Source organism: Mercurialis annua, linkage group LG3 (genome assembly GCF_937616625.2).
Source record: "Mercurialis annua linkage group LG3, ddMerAnnu1.2, whole genome shotgun sequence".
Classification (NCBI taxonomy): domain Eukaryota; kingdom Viridiplantae; phylum Streptophyta; class Magnoliopsida; order Malpighiales; family Euphorbiaceae; genus Mercurialis; species Mercurialis annua.
The window spans coordinates 62,349,440-62,365,212 of NC_065572.1; the positions used below are offsets into that span (position 1 = coordinate 62,349,440).

Genomic DNA, 15,773 nt, shown 5'->3' on the forward strand with positions numbered 1-15,773 from the left:
TGGCGGGTCATCGCTTGCGACGTGGCAAAATATAAACTGTTGGAGTAAGTGATGTCTTATTCACACACGAAAAAAATACAAACTTTATCATTAGAAAAGCATACACACACCTAGAAGAAATTACAAAAATGGCTCTTCACTGCAATTCTCTTGCTTTTAATCCTTATAGAACCAGACCCTTGTCTGGATTTAATCTGTTCTCACCTTCTAACAATCTTTCGTTAGACTGTAAAACCCCAATCTGCATTACCTCCAGCTCATTGAAGCTACCAAAGAAAAGGTACTTTTTTTTTTGTCTTTTAATGTTTCTTGGTATTGTTATTAAATTTAATGATTGAATTGTGAGTTACACTCATTCACAGGCTGCATAAGGCTGTTTCTGCAGTAGTCTCTGATGAAACTGCAGTCGGATCGAGTTCTATTGGCGCTGATGATGTGTTCAAACTCACTTACTTAGAGGTGGTTTTCATGATTTCTTGATTCCGGGTCTTTCAAATTTGAGTAAATTGCAGTTTTTTTCTATGTTAGTTTGGTAACAGATGTGTATTTATTTAATTGGTTTTAGGGAAACAGTTGGCTATGGGAGGTTAATGGAGTCAATATTTTGGTTGATCCAATATTGGTGGGTAATTTGGATTTTGGTATTCCTTTCCTATATGATGCTGCTAAGAAGTATTTAAAGACTTTTCAGGTACTTTCTCATTTTTAAATTTCTGTATAAATTGGCGTTCTTTTTCTTGGATTTCCGCATTTTAAAGATTCAGTCAATTTTGTAATATCAGTATTCATTTTTCATGAGCTTTACACTTATTCATTGTATGTAAGTTGGAACAGATTAAACCTTCCAAGCCTATTTGTGTAGTAATGGAGTTTCTTGATGGGTAACCTGCAAAATAAAGGTTGGAACGTTGATCGAACGTTGGTTGTCCGATGAACACACCGAGATTGAATCAGTCTAGGCTTTTCGAATAGATTAAGAGCATGTTGAGTAATAATGATAATGTGAATAGGCATTACCTCAAGCCTTTTATTTAGTGGTGAGTCTGGGACATACCTAGATGGACGTATGAGTTGTACTAAGACAAGGAGTCTCTGTTTTGGATAAGATAAGTCTTAGCCGAATTATGCTGATGATTTGGAGAATGCTCTGGGAGAATCTTAAGGGGTTCGACCTTGAGAGGCGGATCCTTAGGGATTCATTCTTCTTTGATGTTTCGGGAGAGTTGCTACTCTGCTATACGTGATAGGGTTCGAACATATCGGGTTCGGACTCAAGGGTCCGGTATCCATCATGAAGGAGTAATTTTCTGTAAGTTTTTTTACGAATATCCTGTTAATGGTTGTTCTAACTAGTAAATAAATTTGTGGTGCAGCTTAGTGATCTTCCTGATGTGGACTTATTGCTGATAACTCAAAGTCTTGATGATCATTGCCACTTGAAAACCTTGAAGCCGCTTTCTGAAAAATTGCCAAACCTTAGAGTCATTGCAACCCCTAATGCTAAGCCTTTGTTGGATCCACTTTTCAGCAATGTAAGTGCTTCATAACTTTGGATTTGGATTCTCCTTCTGTGCTGGAGTTGCTGTTTATTCAATTGGTTATGAAATAGTTGACTACTTGACTTAACTAATATTTACATCTTGTAGCTTTTTGCTCCATTTTCATTATGGATTTTCTTTCATGTGGTTTGCATATATGTTTCTTATCGTCTCAAAGTACTAATTACTTCCTTATTTCATGTTAGAAAAATATGAGCATGTATATGTTAGCACCTTAGTTTAGGAATATGTAGCACGGAAACAAAAACAGTGAAATGGGAAACACTGAAACCTAAGATGGGAAAACATAAACAGGATAATTTTTTAATAAGAAATAAGTTAGAAATACGAAATGGCAAAATGTAGGACTCGAGAAGTTTTCGTGCAATATAGGCTTAGGAGGTTTAGACCAAACTGGCAATGGGTTTTGCTATTGGGGCCAATATGCATAGTTTTTAAGTTGACCGCGAGTGCATTAGTTTGAGCTATTATTGTCTTTCTAACTGCTAACAATATGTATAATGAAGTACTTTCAAAGCAGTTTGAGCTTCAAAGCATTGATATCGAGCACGGAGTGCTAGCAAGCAAAATAATTTATCTACTTTATGCACCATGTCATGCATATTGCGTGTATTGATCATTTAATCATACTTACATATTCAAACTCAACCATAGTTTCAGATTCTTTCAGGTCACGTATTTAGAACCTGGTGAGAGCTCTGAACTTCAAGGCAAAAATGGTTCTAAAGTCAGAGTTAAAGCTACTGCTGGGCCAATCCTGGGACCACCATGGCAGCGCCCTGAGAATGGGTAAGACTATCTCTCTCTAACTTACAGATTCTATCTAGTAGATCGAAGAGATGGTCTTTCACGCGCTATTTGCTTCAGGTACCTTGTCTATTCTCCAGAAGGCCAGATGACTCTCTACTATGAACCCCACTGTGTATACAACAAGAATTTTCTTGAGAAGGAACATGCGGATATTGTTATTACACCAGTAATAAAGCAGCTTCTACCTAAATTCACTTTGGTTTCTGGACAAGAAGATGCCGTCAAATTAGCTAAGTTGCTGAACGCCAAGTACAAAGCCTTCACCGAGTTTTCTCTCGTTATATGATCGTACTTTTCGGGTATGAACTATCTTGACTTGCTTCCTTCCCTTGTTTCTTAGGTTCATTGTAGCAATGAAAAATGGAGACCTGGACAGCAAAGGCTTTCTTGCTAGAATCATCGAGTCGGAGGGAACATTAGAATCATTCAAGGTCTAATTTCTATTCCATTTACAATTTATTTTCCCATTTACAATTTCCTTTTCAAGTTTGTGCTGCTAATTGGTGCATTTGGTATTGCTTGAATGTGTTACGTGGTTAACTAGATACAGCTAAAATTACTGATTTATCCTTTGTCATTATAAGAATTAGCAGTTGCCAACTTGCCAAATCCGGCGTACAAGCTGTTTATAGGTGATTTGATGGCAGGTATTCTGCTGGGAAAATGCTTGGACACTGCTTAGTTGAGTTCCCATTCTCTGTTGCTTATTAAGCCTAGGAAGCAATGGGACAAAGAAACTCAAATACCACCTCTTTTGCTAGGGACGAATATTAGAAACACCCTTGCGACTGAGCGCGTAAAACGCATCAACTCTAACTACACTAAACTGATGAATTAGAAAACGTAAGTCTTCGAAAAGGATTGTAGTTTCAAAAAGTATTTCATCTATATCACAATAAGTCGGTAGTTTGTCATTGTTGTTCTTCAATTAGAAAATAAAATAACATTATTATTGAATTTCTAAATGACTACCTGATCCCTAGCTATTTCCGCTGATCATTGTTTCTCTTCCGCGTAACCATCAGCAAAGGATGGAAAGATTCACAAGTTCAAGCTCAGCATAAGTAAAGAAGAGAGTCTAGATAGATTTGACTTCTGTAATTTCCTTTTTTTCCTTCCTCTGGTTAACTGTTTTCTTACATATATATAACTGAATTTGAATGCAATGTAGGAACTTTTGGCGAAGGAACTACCGGATGCTCGGGTATTAGAGCCTACACCTGGTGTTCCACTTGAAATTACAGCTGCTTGAGATTTCCATGGGGAATTAACTGCTGATTCTGAATAGCAGGCAGTTTATGTAAGTTCATCAGATTATACATAGACCATGTTAATATCGTATAAATATGGAGCCTTAGAATGGCTATCTAGTATCTAGGTTGAGCTTAACACACTTGCCTCTTAGGAGTTATAGAATTTTTAAACAGTAATTAAGTAAATCTGAAGCTTGTTATGGCATTGGTCTGAAATATAAATGTACGTCATTCTTGGCAAGTTTGCCTAGATTAAAAAACAAAAATTGCATTATTTAATTGGTGCAATTGTATTGCAATTATTATGGGATTGCTAATTTGCTATCCTAGGGTTTTCTTGAATTTCATAACTGAAAAATACATTTTTTTTATGATGGATATAAAGCCATAAAATAAACGTTAAATAGATAATAACTATCTATATATCTATAGTATAAAACTAAACCCATAAAGTCTATTTCCTTAATTGTCCCTATAAATTTTTGTCTTTTAGCAAAACAAAATGCTTAGTCATATGTCTTTTATGGAAAGTTAAAATAATTGTTAATGACACATGGCTTTTTTTTGTGTATTGTCTATATTAACCCTATTTGTCTTTCATGTTAAATCCTAATTGTACTGCCCTTATTTGGAAAAATAATTATCTGAGTGACATATTAGTTTACTTTTGATTCCTTTTATATCCATGGTTTGTCCTTTATGTCTTATGATAATTGTATTACCCTTTGTTGAAAGAAAAAGATTGATCATTGGTGGAGTCGTTTGCCTTCATATGCAGTCAATTTTTAAAATATTGTTATTTGTTTGAAATTAATATTAGACTTGGACAATTAAACTTTAATTTTTAAAAAAATAACTTAAACCTTATTAATTACTTATATTTTTTTCTTTGAACTATTTATTTATTGAAAAAATATTTAATGTTTTAGCCTTTGTTAAAAAAAAAAAAATTAATGTCTAACAAAATTTATGAATTAATTTGGAAAGTGTAAAAATTAGTGAGATGCTTTTTAGTTTTTAATCATTATATTAGTATATATTTGGAGTTAAATTAGATTTGACATTATTGATTTTTCTCGCCTTTTTTATTTTTTCTGTACTTAAAAGTATTTGACTTTTTGATTTCAAAAAAAATTTGACGTTTTTACAAAATTTATGAATTTATTTATTTTAACAAAAGTTTTCCTTTTTTTTATAATTTGATATACAATATCAAAATTTGAAATGACATGTCAAATAAAAAATAGAATTCATAAGTGCATAAACATGTGGGGTTGAATTAATAAAGTATAACTGAAAATTGAGTTTAAAATAAAAATAAACACCAAACTTCACTATTTTTAAATAAATTGTTAAAAAGGTGAATTTTAAAGTTTAAAGATATTTTTTGATAGTTTTAAAGTTTAAAGATGAAACTGGTTATTTATTTTTACTTTATTTTTTGGCGTGTATGAGCGCTATTGGTTAGACAATTGCGATTTTGACGATTTTATAATCACTTTGAAAATTTTGATTCCATATAAAAAAAATAATGTTATGATGTTATCGAAATTAATGATACTATGCGGATTCAAGTGTGGATTTTATATTGATTTTTTTTGTATTAATGAGAAAAAAAAGATATATTTGACTGAAAATACATAACTATAAAAAAATTAAATTAAAAGATAATATTTTAACTAATCTGTTGTGTTTGGTATTTATATATTGTTACCTAATTTACAATTATATAATACTTAATTAATAAAAAAATTATTTTATTATTTTATCCAGATTATTATTTTTAAATTTTTCTGAAGAAAAATATAAATTCCGAAACGAAGCGAGGATTACGTACTAGTATAATATATAATAGGGAATTATTCTTTGAATTTATATTGAAATTGTTTTATCAATAAGGTATAACTCAAACGGTATAAGCGCTAGGTAGCAAACTGATAGGTCGTGTGGGTTCGATTCCTCTCACAAGCAGCTCCTCTCTAATTATTTAAAAAGATATTGAAATTGTTATTTTTTTAAATTGTTTTCCTCTAATATTATTGTTTTCTTTATTGAATATTATAAGGAGATTTCACTTACTAAATATTTTAAAACAGGCAAAAGGTATAAGAAAATTCTCGACTTTTTTTTTAAAAGTACAAATCAACTTTTTTACTTTTTTTTGGAAACAATTAAGCCCTCATGTTTTTAAAATTAAACAATTAAACCCTTATTATTTTAAAATTGAACAAATAAACCCTTTTACTTTACTTTTGGGACACTTATTCCGTCAAATTTTTGGTAAATATTTTAAACATTAAAATTGTTTTTGAACTTTTTCTATATGATTATGAGAGACATGTTAGCCATTAATGAGTTTTTATAATGATGGTGGATGAAAGAATTATTTGTTCTATTTGAAAATAAAGAGGCCTTAATTATATATAAAAAGGCAAAAGGGGTATTTGTACTTTTTTAAAAATTATGAGAATTTTTTTTGTATTTTTTGCCTTTGAAATGGGAGGAAAATAGTATTCTCCCAGTTCATAATATTTATTACATTTGGCTATTTCATATAAATTAAGAAAGTAACAAAAATGTCTTGATTTAAATATTCTTTTACTTAATTATATATATTAATTACTGCTATTTTTATATTTGACTAATCATTTTAGTCTCGCTAAATTATTTATTGACGGGATAAATTTAAAAAGTAGCAATAAATGCATTCTAAAGTGATAAATATTATGGAATTTTTTTTTTCAAATGCGATAAATATTATAGAGTGAAGGTAGTTACTTTTACAATTTAGAACAAAAAAGCATTTTCAACTAAATCTCAATATAATATAGTTAATCTATAATACATATAATATTAATAAAATTAATAACTTTACTTGTCTATTATAAATTGTACTCATTATCTTTATTGATAGAAAGGTTTAGTATTTTTTTTCAAATATGTTTTGCAGTTACATAAATAAAACAAAAAGTCCACTTGATTTATGGTGAAGGTTTTAGCTTCTCATTCTTTTCATGATTCTTCCGATATACAATTAACCTATTTGAGCTTCGAGAATAGTGAACAATGAGCTATTAGCTTAAATAGTATAAGCGGCGGATATTAAATTATTAAATTGTTAGTTTAAACTATTTTATAAATATATTTTTTCATTAATATATTAAAAAGAAATTCAGAATAGTGTTTTAAAAATTGAACCATTAATTGCACCAGTAATAAGGTCATCGGTTACTGGTTTAATTTGTACTCCCTCCGTTCCAAAAAGATAGACCATTTTTTTATTTTGGACATTTCAATTATAATACACCTTTTGGTTTTGGATAATAATTTTAAAATTAAATATTAGTTACACCAAATAAATATATATTATTTTTTTAACTTAATTAATTGCTCCATGTTTTAATATGGAATAAATATCATTTTCAATATCAACGTAAAATATACCAATATAAAAATTAGTCATCAATATATTATTTATTTATTTTAAAAATTATTAAAAGATAAAAAGTATATAAATAAACAAATTTTAACTTATCTAACTTTTTTTTTCCGTTTCGTATTTGTCCAAACTGCCTATTTTTAGAATGGTGGGAGTATTATATTCAATAAGACTAAATTGATTAAAATAAATTTACTAAAGTTCATGAATGCATAAAAGAAGTGCTTAAGACATAAGGGATGACCATGTGGTCCATAAATCTTGAAAATGTATAAATACAATTTATAAATAAAGAAGATTTAGTTGGGTCACTAGAATATTCCTAGCTCCCAAAATTAAGTGCCATTTCACAAGATCGTCCATTAAATGGCTTTTATCAATTACTACCTGTTTTAATTAATACATTCAAAGAGTCATTTGGCCCTTCATGCAATGAAAAGACAAAGACAAATTTTGCTAATTAACCCAACCCAATTTTTTCTTCCTTTTAAAGCATTTTCCACCTCCAACTTAACTCCTTGTTCCATGGATCCATGTCTTTTTGAAAAGTCTACAAATAATCACAATTATTATTTAATCATCACATTAATCCTTTGCATGTTCATCGTCCTCTTACCTTCTGACTTTCCAAGGATAAGATTATTTACATTCTTTTAATCTAAAGCTAATGCCTAATATATAGAGGCAACCTTATATAAATCAAATTTTATGATCCATATTTAGTATAAATAACAACAATTTAAGTCAATTTTTAATTTAAAAACCACATCGAAAGAAATTGTAAAACTTAAATGCTTAAAAAATATAAAGAATTTCTGATGATCTGATATAAAGCAAAATGTCTGGAAAAAACAGCTGTAACATTATTTACATATCACCGGATAAATATAAAAGTTAAATTATATAGATGGTTAGATAGAAGACTTCTTATTTAAGATTAAATCAATTTATATCAAACTAAATTAGACTGTTTTTTTATATATAAAAAAACTAAACCGAATTTATAGAGATTTAAATAAATTTAAACTAAATTAGTCGATTTTGTTGATATTTTTATATGGTATTTACCAAAATGTAACTAATGTTTTTTTTTACTTTTAAAAATGAAAGTTAGACTGAAAAATTCAAACTGAACTTATCAATTAGATTTAATTATTCATTTTGATTTTGAATTTGTTGTAATTATGTGATGATACATGTGGTCCAACTTATACCTAATGTAAACACTATAATATTTAAAGTAGACATGGAATCTTGGACAAGGCAAGATCCTTAAGGGATCAGAAATATCTCTCTCTCATGGCTGCACCTACAACAAGATAATTTAAACAAACCACAGAATATACTATAGGACAACTAGTAAATGATAAGCTATACTACCAATATTTATATTTTATACATGCACATTTTTAAAATTAAAATATGCTATAATATCCTGGTATATTCCCATTATTGGACCCATACCAAGACCATTATAGAACGATATAGTACATTCACTAGCATATTATTTGGTTTTTCTAACAAGAAATTGACTCTTAACATAAATTTAAGCTACCATTTTGGTCGTATGTGTATTTTAATGTGCCAATCAAAAGATAACATATTGGCCAAATGGTTCTTAATTAGATTCTTAAGCCGGGTGTTAATTAATCAATTTGTAGAACTTTGCATGGATCATGAGAAATTTACATCTCTTTTTGTGTTTCCTATTTAAAAGGCTTGCCGACATAATTCTTGAACTTTTAATATATATTTTGATTTTTTTATTTATGCAGTATTTGTATATTGATTTAAGTTTTATTTTGTATATCTATTTTTAATATTGATTCAAATTTTATCATGTATTTAGTGCATGCAGTTTTACAAAGAATTATTGAAACATTTTAGGTTTTAACGAGCATCGCTAAAGAAAAAACTAAATTTCATCCATTAACTTAAAACGACCGCTTAAGAAGTTTACTCATTAAAGATTATGTTATTTTGTCGAAATATTTAGAGAAAATTATTCTGAGACCCTCACATATATCATAATTTACAGTTCGATTCCTTTTATTTGAAAATCAAACGTTTTGGTCTCTGACTTTTGTTTTTGTCAACGATTTAGTTTTTCCATTCAGTTTTGGTGTTAGTCAAAGTCAAAGGATTAAATAAAAAAATAGTTTTAAAAAAAAAATATGGCCCCCCACTTTTATTTTTGTCTACGATTTCGTCCCTCAAGTTTGAGATTAATTTACTCATAACTCCTTTAACTTGGTTGACTAATACCAAAAGTAGATAGAGCGATTAAATTGTTGACAAAATTAAAAATGAGGGACCAAATTGTTTGATTTTCAAATAAGAGGGATCGAAGTGTGAATTATTTGCTCAAATATTTATGTAAGTTTTTTTATTTTTATAGTGATTTACAAATAAAATTACACATGTTTTTAATCAGACTTCTTATTTAATATTAAATCATAAATAATTGGATTTATTTTTAATTAAATTTTCTTACATTTATAATTAGTTTCGATTTAATGTACTAGAAGTTTAATGATTCAAAAAAAACTTAATGTTTTTAATTTTTTTAGAATGAGTATAGAGTTTCATTGCAACAAACAGATAAGAAAATAATCAATAAGCTATAACTCAAATGGTACAAGTGTTGGGCAGTAAACTGTTAGGTCGTGAGTTCGATTCCTTCCGCAAGCTTTCTTCCTCCCTAATTATCAAAATAAAAAACTATTACAAACCTCTTTATAGGAATGAAAATTAAGAAAATTTCAATTGTAGAAATATGATATCCGATTGTTGATCAAGCATTACAATATTTTCTATAAAAAACTGACTTGCATTCAATTGATCGTGAAAGTGCATTTTATCAAGATCAAAATATGCAGTTATGACAAGTTTAATACGAATTATTCAACTGGATTATATAAATATGTATTTTATTCTTCAGCTATTTTAACGGGGTTTTTCTGTTGTACATCTTGACAGTCTGTCTATTCTACTCAATAGTTTTTATAAACCACATGTTAACTTTTTCATCTTTGAATTTAATTGATAAAAAAAATATCACCCTATACTATTTACCGCATTAAAAGATTTACGAAGAGAATATCAAATTTTATAAAAGTCAACATATAAATTTCCACATAAGTACATATACACTCTACAAAAAGTAATATAAAAACCCACAACTAAAAAAAACACAAATAATAATAGTATAATACTAAAAAAATTAACAAATCTAAGAAAAAGTAGTAGGATTTATTTGGGGTGGATATAAACTCAAAAGAAAGCATTATGAAAACCCACAACTAAAAAAATAAAAAACACAAAATAATATTAAAATAACTAATAAAAATATAGTAGGGTTTATTTTGGGGGTGGCCATAAGGAGAGGAGATTAGTTTTGTTGTTGTTGAGGAAATTAGGGTTTTTTTTAGGTTTTTTTTTTGTCAAAGATAGCTGTCTGTTAGTGTTGAGAGTCGAACTCTCAATTTCATACACATATTATTAGAGTTTTGGGCAACTGAACTAAATTTTTAAGGTTTTTTAGGTTTCCTTGACTTTTAAGAATTTGTAACTTGATGAGCACTATTCTTTCAGAGTAGGTGATTTTATTGACTTGTTTCCTTAAATTAGAGAAGAAGAAAAAGCATTATATGAGGCCAATATATATTTGTCATGTATGTGATGCATGTTGAAGGTAAACCACCATTTGAATATTGTCAATGTCATATATTTAACACAAAATTGATATAATGGCCATTCATAACGCATTTTTCTTGACATCCTTCTCTTCTCTAAATATTATTATAGTTTTCAAAGAGAATGTGTAATTTTTCATTTATTTAATAAAACAATTGCAACTTGATATATAAACTTAACTAATGATATTATATTAGTTTTCTAATTGATAATATTTATATGATAAGTGGGAATTTTTTTAAGTGAATTTAGTCCATCACACGAACCCAGTTCACCTAAAAATCTCTTCTTATTTAAGAACAGATTAATTTGCTTTAATTTATGTTAGGTTGTTTTTGAAATTTTAATATGCTATCTTTTTTATTTTATTATTTTTTAATCTTTATTTAATTTTAGTGGTGAAACTAAAATTCCAATTCAAAAAGCGGCGCTATTTTAATATTTTTTTAAGTCAAGCGACAAATACCTTCCACTTTTATTCTCTTTAAATTAATTCAAACAATACAATATCCAACTATTAAAAAAAATAAGTCAAACAATGTGTCGTTTACTAATATTATTTTAGACTTAAGTTCAAAATTTTAAAAAGACAGAAAAAAAGAAAAAAAGATAGATTCATTAAAAAATAAAATGAAAATATTAAAAGTTATTTTTGATTTTATTCGCATCAAACAAAAAAAAAAGATTTTTAAACTTCGTTTGGCCTTAATACACACACACACACAAAAGTTTAGTGATGTTTCAAGCTTGTTTTCTTACCAGTTTCCGTTGATTTCATCAATTTTTGCAATGATACAAGCTTGCATATTATACATTCTTAAAAAATCAAAGGATTTATTATGTAGCTGCAATGCAGTAATATGACTCCAACTTTTAGAATTTTGTAAGGCGACTTTTGATGAGCATGTTTATGTGTGTAGCATGAGTGATTTTTCTATGTCAAATTATCAGATTTTATCTCGTATTTTACACTTGTAACTGTTTTAATTTTGAGCTGATATTAAATCTCTCTAGTGATTTTAAAAAAAAACTGATAGAAAAACAAAATGATTTATATAATAAAACCTAATTTATAAAATACAAAAATATTTAAATTATTTCAGGAGAAACAGTTGTGATTAAAAATTATTATTACCATTTGTTGGTAAGGGTGAGTATTTAAATCAAAACAAAATAAATAAAAAAATTTAATTTTCAAAATTAAACTTAAACAAATTTATACAAATCATTTTAAAAAAAAAATCAAATGAAAGTAAAAATTATCATTACCAATTGTTAGTAAGGGTGAGTATTAAAATCAAAATGAAATATTTAAAAATTCTAATTTTCACGATTAAACTTAAATAAATTTATACAAATTATTTTAAAAAAAAATATTCAGCCGATTAAGGATTCAATTTAATTTTTGATTTCGATTCATACTAAAACGAAATTATTATTTTAAAATTTTAAAAATTAAATCGAACTGAAAAATCAAAACTTCATAAAAATAAATTAAACTAAGCTAAATTTATTGATTTAATTAGCTTTTGCCCATGATTGTTGACGTGAAAAATGATTTAAAAAAAAATATATTTTCCAGGTCATGAAGAATTGAGGAAGAAACAACCTAGAACCAACCTTTACGCAACCATATGTTTATTTATTTTGTCTTTAATAGAAATTGGCCATCTATAGTCTAACGCAAAAGATTTCATTAGATCTCAACTTAGTGATTACTAATTACGACTATTCTCTATTTTCTTTTCTTTTCCTTTTACGGAAATATTTGCCAAGAGGCCAAGATTCTTACTCATTTATATTTGATCATTGAAGACTATTTTGTTTTAATTAATAAAAATAATTTTGAAGAAAAATCCGATTTTTGAAGGATTTGGCTATTTTTATTATAATACTAGAGAAAAGTCTAAAATTAATAAAATTTTAGAAATATCTTACATTGGACTAAACTTTTAAAGGATAGATCATCTTAACTTCTTTTTTTTTTACAACAAAAAAGCGAAATAATACTTATTAAACATTTTTTTAACTAAATATATCATAATTTAAAAAAAATCAGATTACATTATTTTTTTATTTTTGTCAATATATATATGATGTTACACCAGCTAAACACTAACCATAAATATATTTGGCAACATTTAAAAAATGATGGACCAAAATAACAAAATTTTAAAATTATAATATATTTGACAAAGAGACATAATTATAAATAGCTAAATGCATTTTGCACAAAACAAAATCATATCTCTTTGTAAAATGATATTAACAATTGTAAACAAAAACTATTATTTACACTATTAATTAAAGAATCAAATCAAACAGGTTGGCTCAATTGGCTCAACTGAAGACTAGTCATTTATTTGGTTTAACTAATTCTTAGAGCTAAAAATCTAAGCCAACTGACTTAGATTGGAATTTTTTTAAAAATCAATTGAATTGGTTAATTTTTTGTATTGGATGATTTATCTTAATTTTTTTTTATTTTGAAGTTTTTGACATTGGACCATAAAAATTATCAAGAGAGACATAGAACATAATTTTACTCGCTAATTTAGCCACCGATTCAGTTTTTTAAAACCTTGTAACATCAACATTTATACCTTGAAATCAATCGATTTTTATGAATCGCAATTGCAATCCTATAATCCAATTCAATCCAAAAACCATGAATTGCAGCCAAAACAAGTAGCATATTTAATCATTTGGATGACAGAAGTGACCATATGCTTTGTTGTTTTTCGCCGTCGAAAACATCAGACTAAACACTCAGAATAAAGAAGGCCAAATAATATATTTAGTTCAAATTTAAGGTTTGATTGTGCCGCAAAATCCCATAATAATGTAGTAAACCTTTAATATATGAAAAAAATGTTTCATTATTCAAGTGTGATGGTCCTCTATCTAATTCTTACAAATCCGATAACAACAAAAAAAAATTTAAAAAAAGTTCTATGTCATGTAATAGACCTTTTCTATTATTATTTCGTTACAAAACTTTTACACTATGCACAATTCAAAACACAGGAGAATTTGTTGTTGTATGTGTAGAAGAAGATGTCGCGGGGGAATTAGAACGAGCACCACATCCGCGTCTACGACCCCCTTCGGTACTATGATTACCACTTCTTCCTTCAGATTGCACGTTCTCAAATTGAGTATGCTTTTGTAAGTGTGTGGTTACGGGCAATGTAGCAACCGGGGCATAGATTCCGTTGGTTCCGCTAATAGTTGTTGTTTCGCATGACGTTGTTGTAGCAGCCGCGGCTGCGTAGTCTGGCGGTGGCACCCATATTCCGCCAACTACTACAAATTGTGGTGCTTGTGCATTGTTGTTATGCATTGTTGGACTTGGTCTTCTCGTATGTAATCGGTATTTCTAAAATAAAAACAACATCAAATCAGTACAAAATCGTTAAAATTATTTATTGTAAATAAAATTGTTGAATATCAAATAACTCTAACAATTTAAAGATCAATAATTCCGCCACCGGATCTAATTTTAATTGAAGTAAACAAATGGTTCAAGCATAGATTAATTACCTGTAAATGACTCTTAACTTCATCATTAGTGAGCCCATCAACTTTCATTAGCTCTCTAATTTGCTTTGGAGTTGCTGCTGAGATTATAACACGTTTAGAATTTATAATTTAATGACTAAATTAAATCTAGAATCAAATTTTTAAATCATTACTCACCATGTGAACCACCAAGCTGTTGAAGGGAATGCAAGAACCGCCTATGCAGCTCCGGCGACCAGCACCGCCGCTGTTTTCTTTGAGATTGGCCATCTTTTTCTTCCTTTTTACTATTATCACCACCACCACCACCACCACAACCACCGTCATCGTTATTATTATTTTTACTAGCCTCTCTTGTTTTTGTCTCATCGGATGAACTAGTATCCGACGCCGGCACGGAAGACGACTGCGTTTTGGCAATCGAACTACCACTCTGATTGCTTTTTCCGGCAGTATTACTTTTCTCACATTTCTCTTTATGAAACGGCTGAAACGCTCCCCCGTTTCTCTTCACCTCCGTCACGGCAGCCTTTCTAGGCAAATCCTGCAACAATAAAAACATATTTAATTAATTCGCTCGTCTAATAGTAAAATCAATTCAAACCTTTACAAACTGTTACAATTTCATTTAATTTTTATAATAATAGCCTAATTTCAACATTTCGATACAATTATATCATATAACTACCTCTTTAACTGGCGGATCTGGAGACGACGGATTCCATAACTGTACAGATCTAAGCCAGTCGGATTTTTTCTTCTCATCGTTGTCGTCAATACTTTTATTTCCCTCATGTGAATGATGTTCGTCTTCATCTTCCTCCTCCTCATCGTCCTCGTGTTCATTTTCATTATGAGAAGAAGAATTAGTCCTCTTAATAGGAATAAACTGTTCGAGAACCATTGGTCTTGTGGTTCCAGTTCCGTCACTGGATGTTGTCTGCTCCGAACACTCCGATTGTCCGTGCGTAAACTCAGTTGTCGTCGTACCAGATAACTCCCGTTTACACGCCTCAATCGCTGCATCGCATCAAACAAAAAACCCTTTTAATCAAATAAAATTCAAAAATATAAAACTCGATCAATTAAACCAAATATGAGAACCACAAACCTTGAATTACAAGCTCTAAACACAAAGGAAGTTCGCGTCGAAAGACTTGAATCTTCCTCCGTTCTTCTTCCAAAGCCTCAACATATTCGTGACACCTCTGAATCTTTTCCGCGTAATCCATTGTTAATCACAATGTTAAGGCTAATCCGCTAATGATAGAGTTAATATATAATTTTTGTTCTAATTTTGGTGTGAAATTAAAGCATAGATAGATCCGGAGCAAGGAGAATATGATAAGGGAATAAAGGGATCTAATGAAGAATCAAAAAATGGAATAAACTGTGTGAATATATGAGGAGAAGAGAGCAAAAAAATAGAATTCGAAGTCGGGGCGTCGCGTACAAAAAAGAATCTTTGATGTGGGTGATGTTCTTGTTGCTGTT

General features: G+C 28.9%; 2 protein-coding genes across 4 annotated transcripts; one reads left to right on the forward strand and one right to left on the reverse strand.

The window, feature by feature from the left end:
- The first annotated feature begins 10 nt into the window (after nt 1-10).
- LOC126673675 (uncharacterized) lies at nt 11-3,964 on the forward strand. Of its 2 annotated transcripts, XM_050367906.2 has the most exons (9): nt 11-280; nt 363-459; nt 566-691; nt 1,374-1,532; nt 2,230-2,348; nt 2,427-2,618; nt 2,710-2,800; nt 3,395-3,466; nt 3,541-3,620. In XM_050367906.2, the coding sequence occupies exons 1-8, from the start codon at nt 129-131 to the stop codon at nt 3,431-3,433; spliced, it is 975 nt and encodes a 324-aa protein (XP_050223863.1). In that variant the 5' UTR covers nt 11-128; the 3' UTR covers nt 3,434-3,466; nt 3,541-3,620. The 2 variants fall into 2 exon arrangements, with proteins under 2 accessions (XP_050223863.1, XP_050223862.1); XM_050367905.2 differs by lacking the exon at nt 3,395-3,466 and having other exon boundaries at nt 3,541-3,964.
- A 9,633-nt stretch (nt 3,965-13,597) lies between these two features.
- On the reverse strand, nt 13,598-15,773 carry LOC126671093 (transcription factor HHO2-like). 2 transcript variants are annotated; one of them, XM_050364806.2, is made up of 5 exons: nt 15,391-15,773; nt 14,968-15,299; nt 14,457-14,823; nt 14,301-14,377; nt 13,598-14,136 (listed from the first exon to the last, which is right to left on the reverse strand). In XM_050364806.2, the coding sequence occupies exons 1-5, from the start codon at nt 15,509-15,511 to the stop codon at nt 13,774-13,776; spliced, it is 1,260 nt and encodes a 419-aa protein (XP_050220763.1). In that variant the 5' UTR covers nt 15,512-15,773; the 3' UTR covers nt 13,598-13,773. The 2 variants fall into 2 exon arrangements, with proteins under 2 accessions (XP_050220763.1, XP_050220764.1); XM_050364807.2 differs by having other exon boundaries at nt 14,301-14,374; nt 15,391-15,772.

Coding starts and splice junctions, on each gene's coding strand:
- LOC126673675 (XM_050367905.2), top strand. CDS start 129: ATGGCTCTTCACTGCAATTCTCTTGCTTTTAATCCTTATAGAACCAGA. Junction 460..565: donor TCAAACTCACTTACTTAGAG/GTGGTTTTCATG, acceptor AATTGGTTTTAG/GGAAACAGTTGGCTATGGGA. Junction 2,619..2,709: donor GCTAAGTTGCTGAACGCCAA/GTACAAAGCCTT, acceptor CTTGTTTCTTAG/GTTCATTGTAGCAATGAAAA.
- LOC126671093 (XM_050364806.2), bottom strand. CDS start 15,511: ATGGATTACGCGGAAAAGATTCAGAGGTGTCACGAATATGTTGAGGCT. Junction 15,300..15,390: donor TTTAGAGCTTGTAATTCAAG/GTTTGTGGTTCT, acceptor GATGCGATGCAG/CGATTGAGGCGTGTAAACGG. Junction 14,378..14,456: donor ACAGCTTGGTGGTTCACATG/GTGAGTAATGAT, acceptor TTATAATCTCAG/CAGCAACTCCAAAGCAAATT.